This window comes from Oncorhynchus keta, unplaced genomic scaffold (assembly GCF_023373465.1).
Source record: "Oncorhynchus keta strain PuntledgeMale-10-30-2019 unplaced genomic scaffold, Oket_V2 Un_contig_17463_pilon_pilon, whole genome shotgun sequence".
Lineage (NCBI taxonomy): Eukaryota > Metazoa > Chordata > Actinopteri > Salmoniformes > Salmonidae > Oncorhynchus > Oncorhynchus keta.
The window spans coordinates 84,447-90,849 of record NW_026280443.1 but is presented as its reverse complement, the minus strand read 5'-3'; the positions used below and the strand labels follow the sequence as shown (position 1 = coordinate 90,849).

General features: G+C 38.7%; 2 protein-coding genes across 2 annotated transcripts in view; one reads left to right on the top strand and one right to left on the bottom strand.

The window, feature by feature from the left end:
- Window positions 1–531: 531 nt before the first annotated feature.
- LOC127919759 (gastrula zinc finger protein XlCGF17.1-like) lies at window positions 532–6,000 on the top strand (the record flags this gene model as incomplete). Its single annotated transcript, XM_052503571.1, has 2 exons — window positions 532–700; window positions 1,327–6,000. Coding segments are annotated over 2 exons (1,086 nt in total), but the record flags the coding sequence as incomplete, so codon positions are not given.
- Window positions 5,264–6,403, bottom strand: part of LOC118370527 (zinc finger protein OZF-like) — a 60,939-nt gene continuing 59,799 nt past the window's right edge. The window contains exon 5 of the mRNA XM_052503570.1: window positions 5,264–5,393. Coding sequence (XP_052359530.1) covers window positions 5,368–5,393 — 26 coding nt within the window. The 3' untranslated portion in view covers window positions 5,264–5,367. The remainder of the gene's footprint in view (window positions 5,394–6,403) is intronic.

Here is a 6,403-nt window from a genome sequence, read left to right as displayed (position 1 = left end):
TTATCATGTGTAGTAAAATTCAGACACAGTTGTTTCCATATTTATCTGTAAATGTTTATATGGTGTGAACGGGAAATACTATTGGTTTTTGATGTGGTTATACAGTGGAGACGAGGTTATTCAGGAACATAGTACATAGTGCTGCCTAAAACATACTGCAACCTTGTACTAAATCGTTTTTGTCATTTGTGAATTTAGGACATCTACTTTTGATTATGTTCACTTACGTTTGTGTAGCCTAATTTTAAAGTGTGTCCTTTCTAATGTGAATTAATTAATGTTTTGTTGTCAATGCTTAGCTACCAGATCTATTGACATGAGATCAGTGCTTGACTTGGACAGGAGCTCACCTCAAATTTCTACTGTTTGAGCTCATGTTCCTCTTATAGAATATTAGCTCAACGGTGTTGTGAAGCTATTGAACCTAAATATAAACAGTACCTGCACCTATTTCAGTCCAAGTCGAGCACTGAATTAGATAATTGAACAAGAAGAAATATAATATATTTTTAGAGAAGAAAGTCTTGACAGTTCCGTCAATTTCTAACTTTTTGTCTGTCTCTCATTGTTACTACAGGACGACTAGAATTAAGTCTGGGAACATCTGTGAAGTTGGAAGACTGCAGTCAAACACTGGAGCTGAATGTTGACATTAAAGATGAAGAAGAGGAGGAGAAGATTGGGGAACCTGTTTCTCATGGTAAGAGCAGGTTCTCTCTGACTAAGTTTGTGTTTCATTCCAACTTCCCACTGTGCATGAAAAGGTGCAGTAGAACTGTTTCATGATGAACTGTTTCAATGAGAAGGTAGATGTTATTTCGTGCTACTCAGACTTGCATGGTTTGACAGCAGTATTGCCAGCATTTGTTTTATTCACCGGGCTGTCTGGAGTGTTCAGAGAGTAGACTAAAGAAGGGAAGTTGACAAGCTGCCAGTGTTTTAAAGTTCTATGAAATGAGTCTGTGTAGTTACTAACCCTTGTGATAGTGAGTGGAGGATGACACACCCCTTTTTAGCTTTCATCTCTTACCCACTTTTAGAATAGTTTTATTCCACTGTATTGTACAGCCTACTGATATGAATACATATGTCACCTAGTACAGCCAGAAGAGGACTGGCCACCCCTTTGGGCCTGGTTCTTCCAAGGTTCCTGCTTTCTAGGGAGTTTTTCTCTATATCTGCATTTTTTGCTCTTTAGGGGTTTTAGTCTGGGTTTCTATAAAGCACTTTGTGACAACTGATGATGTAAAAAGGGATTCATAATATAAATTTGATTGACATATATATCACTCCAACTGACTGGTTCTTCTGATGTTGTTCATACAGGAGACCATGTTGAGACATTCTCTACATCCAGAGAGCAACAGCAGGAAGATCACAGAGCGAAGAGGTCTCACCACTGCCCACATTGTGAGGAGATCTTCCCATTACTATCAAAGCTAAAAATACACATAAGGATACACACTGGAGAGAATCTGTATTCCTTCACTGACTCTGGGAAAAGATGCACAACATCAGGGGCTCTGACAGTTCCTCAGAGAGCACACACAGGAGAGAAGCCTTACTCCTGCTCTGACTGCGGGAAGAGTTTCTCTCAATTGGCTTTCTTAAAAATACACGAACGTATACATACAGGAGAGAAGCCTTACTCCTGCTCTGACTGTGGGGTGAGTTTCTCTCGACTCGATGCCTTACAAACACACCAACGTATACATACAGGAGAGAAGCCTTACTCCTGCTCTGACTGTGGAAAGATGTTCTCTCAACTGGGCCACTTGAAAAGACATAAACATACACATACAGGAGTGAAGCCTTATTCCTGCTCTGACTGTGTAAAATGCTTCATAACATCAACTGAGCTAAAACTTCATCAGAGAACACACACAGGAGAGAAGCCTTACTCCTGCTCTGACTGCGGGAAGACTTTCTCTCAATTGGCTTTCTTAAAAATACATGAACGTATACATACAGGAGTGAAGCCTTACTCTTGCTTTGACTGTGGAAATATTTTCTCTCAACTGGCCCACTTGAAAAGACATGAACATATACATACAGGAGTGAAGCCTTATTCCTGCTCTGGCTGTGTAAAATGCTTCATAACATCAACTGAACTAAAAGTTCACCAGAGAACACACACAGGAGAGAAGCCTTACTCCTGCTCTGACTGTGGGAAGAGTTTCTCTCGAATAGGTCTCTTAAAAACACATGAACGTGTACATAGAGGAGAGAAGCCTTACCACTGACCTGACTGTAGAATTTTTTTTAAACAACAGCTGAGCTGAAAGGTCAAGAGGGAACCTTACTTTTGCTCTTAATGTGGCAAGAGTAACTCAAGTGATAGTCACCAAGTAAAATACTACTTGAGGAAAAGTATTTGGTTGTAAATATACTTAATTATCAAAAGTAAAAGTATGCATAATTTCCAATTCCTTAAATTACCCCTACGGGATGGATGTCCCTAAACTGGGACGGTTGTAGCTAAGGTGTGCTAGTCTGACTAGATTGACGTTGTATACAACAGCCATCTTTCCGGGACATAGACATATCTTATATGTGCAGAAAGCTTAAATTATTGTTTATCTATCTGCAGTGTCCAATTAACAGTAGCTAATACAGTGAAAAAAGACCATGCTATTGTTTGAAGAGAGTGCACAACAACAAACTTATCTCGCAAATGATTTGATACATTATTTACCTTCAGAGGTGAATGTATTTTCATTCAGTCATATTGCTCTGATTTTTCATCCTGAGGGTCCCACAGATAAAATGTAGCGTAGTTTCGTCTAATAAAATAAATTTTTATGTTCAAATGTAATCGATGCGGTGCGTTTTGTTGCGCCAATGTGTACCTAACCATGAACATCAATGCCTTTCTTAAAATCAATACACAGAAGTATATATTTTTAAACCTGCATATTTAGCTAAAAGAAATCCAGGTTAGCAGGCAATATTAACCAGGTGAAATTGTGTCACTTCTCTCGCGTTCATTGCACGCAGAGTCAGTGTATATGCAACAGTTTGGGCCGCCTAATTTGCCAGAATTTTACATAATTATGACAAAACATTGAAGGCTGTGCAAATGTAACAGGAATATTTAGACTAATGGATCTCACCCCTTAGATAAAATACTGAAAGGTTCCGTATTTCACTGAAAGAATAAACATCTTGTTTTCGAGATGATAGTTTCCGGATTCGACCATATTAATGACCTAAGGCTCGTATTTCTGTGTGTTATTATGTTAGAACTAAGTCTGATTTGATAGAGCAGTCTGACTGAGCGGTGGTAGGCAGCAGCAGGCTCATAAACATTCATTCAAACAGCACTTTCGTGTGTTTTGCCAGCAGCTCTTCGTTGTGCATCAAGCATTGCGCTGTTTATGACTTCAAGCCTATCAACTCCCGAGATTAGGCTGGTGTAACCGATGTGAAATGGCTGGCTAGATAGCGGGTGCGCGCTAATAGCATTTCAAACGTCACTCGCTCTGAGACTTGGAGTGGTTGTTCCCCTTGCTCTGCATGGCAAACGCTGTTTCGAGGGTGGCTGTTGTCGTTGTGTTCCTGGTTCGAGGAGAGGGACGGAAGCTATACTGTTACACTGGCAATACTAAAGTGCCTATAAGAACATCCAATAGTCAAAGGTTAATGAAATACAAATGGTATAGAGAGAAATAGTCCTATAATTCCTATAACTACAACCTAAAATGTCTTACCTGGGAATATTGAAGACTCATGTTAAAAGGAACCACCAGCTTTCATATGTTCTCATGTTCTGAGCAAGGAACTTAAACGTTAGCTTTCTTTTACTTTCTTCTCCAACACTTTGTTTTTGCATTATTTAAACCAAATTGAATATGTTTCATTATTTGTTTGAGGCTAAATTGATTTTATTGATGTATTATATTAAGTTAAAATAAGTGTTCATTCAGTATTGTTGTAATTGTCAATATTACAAATACATTTTAAAAAATCGGCCAACTAATCCGTATCGGCTTTTTTTGGTCCTCCAATAATCGGTATTGGCGTTGAAAAATCATAATCGGTCAACCTCTACTTGAAACAGTGCAGTAATGTAATTCTTCACTGGATCAGTCAAACTGAGCACACACTGCTGTCACCTGGTGGCCAAAATCTAAATTACACCTAGACTCCTATCTGAAAGTATGGCCTTTCTCTTGCATTTCAAAGATGATGAAAAATAAACTTTGTTTTTGTTTGTATTATCTTTTACCAGATCTAATGTGGTATTCTCCTACATTAATTTCACATTTCCACAAACTACCTTTCAAATGGTATCAAGAATATGCATATCCTTGCTTCAGGTCCTGAGCTACAGGCAGTTAGGTAGGTATGTAGGTAGGTATGTAGGTATGTCATTTTAGACACATTTTAAAGGGTACGATCCTTGAGGGTTTAAGCAAACCAGACCGCACAATCGTCTTGTTTAAAAAAAATATTACGGAGTGGGGCGGCAGTGTAGCCTAGTGGTTAGAGCATTGGACTAGTAACCGAAAGGTTGCAAGTTCAAATCCCCGAGCTGACAAGGTACAAATCTGTCGTTCTGCCCCTGAACAGGCAGTTAACCCACTGTTCCTAGGCCGTCGTTGAAAATAAGAATTTGTTCTTAAATAAAGGTAAACAAATAAATATATATTTTTTTAAAGCCAGGGGCACACTACATCACTGACATCATTTTAAAATGAAGCAGTTGTGTGTTTAGTGAGTTCACCAGATCAGAGGCAGTAGGGAGGACCAGGGATGTTATCTTGATAAGTGCGTGAATTGGACCATTTTCTGTACTGCTAATCATAAAAAAATATAACGAGTACTTTTGTGTGTCAGGGAAAATGTATGGAGTAAAAAGTACATCATTTTCTTCAGGAATGTAGTGAAATAAAGTGGTCAAAAATATAAATAGCCAAGTGAAATAACAATACCCCCAAAAATCGACTGAAGTAGTTCTTTAAATCATTATTTACTTCAGTACTTTACACCACTGCCTGCATCCATGCCGTGTGTCAGCATTGCAGGGTGGTGGTGTGTTTTCAGGGCTCACATTGGGCCCCTTGATAAAAGTTGAACAATGTTTGAATGCCACATGATATCTAAACATCATTGTCAATCAGGTGCCTCCCTTCATGTCAGCAGTGTATCCATCTGCAAATGGATTCTTTCAGCAGGATTATGCCACAAGGCTTGTCCAGAAATGGTGCCAAGAACGTTACAGAGAATTCAGCTCACTGTGAGAGGAGATGGAACGAGCTATTCAGAGTAGAGATCCACTCCCAGCCAACTTGACACGATTGTAGGAAGCATTGGAGTCAACATGGGCCAGCATCCCTGTGGAATGCTCTCAACACCTTTGACAGTCTATGCCCCGACGAATTGAGGATGTTCTGAGGACAAAGGGGGGGTGCAACTCAATATTAGGAAGGTGTTTCTGATGTTTTCTACTCTGTGTATATCAGAAAAGATGGTGTGATGATCAGTTTTTAGCATTAGTTTGGGTAGATTATTTTATATTACTAAACAACTTTGTTTAATGGTAAACAGGCTAATCGACTACTTGTGTTTATTAAATTGTATTTTAATACTAGATTCATTATTTTAGTCATTTATGGCGGTTAAGAGTGTTGGGCCAGTAACTGAAAGGTCGCTGGTTTGAATCCCGAGCCGACTCGGTGAAAAATATGTAATTGTACCCTTGAGCAAGACAATTGACCCTTATTTGTCCTGTAAATTGCTCTGGATAAGAACATCTGCTAATTGACAAAGCGATGAAAAATGTTTGTACATGAATTTATGGGCAGCTGCTTTTCTTTTGTGTATAATTAAACGAAATAAACTTTTTGAAGTGAAAACTGTATATACAATACACAACATTACCACTTTGTTTACCCTGGCCAGAGGGACAGGCCTATTGTAAGTCAGCATGATATTTTAGTGTATTGATGACAAATCTAATTCATTTGCTAAATAAATCATTTTATTTAATTATTTCAATACCATGTTAAGATAATGAAATGCATTCTGGGATTCATTGTGCAAATACTCTCCAAAGCTTTGTTGTTTCTGTGATCCTTTTAAGCAACAGTTGAGCTAGCTATCAAGAGACAACGGGCGCAAAACAATTTGAGAGAATGTCGAGAATAGAAAATTACAGATTTAAAAATCAGCAATGTATCAACACAAAAGTGAAGCCCAAAAGAGCAAGGAACAAAAATGAGAAAGCAAAGGAGGTTTCAAAATGTGTTAAATTAGATTCAAATGCAGTTCAAGTGCAGCCATTGCTAGCACAAGCAATGTAGCAGGACCAGAAGAGGATGTAGGTTTATCATCACCAGCAGCAGCTTTTAGCGTGTCAAGTGAGCCAAGGCCGAGCTGTTCCATCATACCAGAAGAAGCA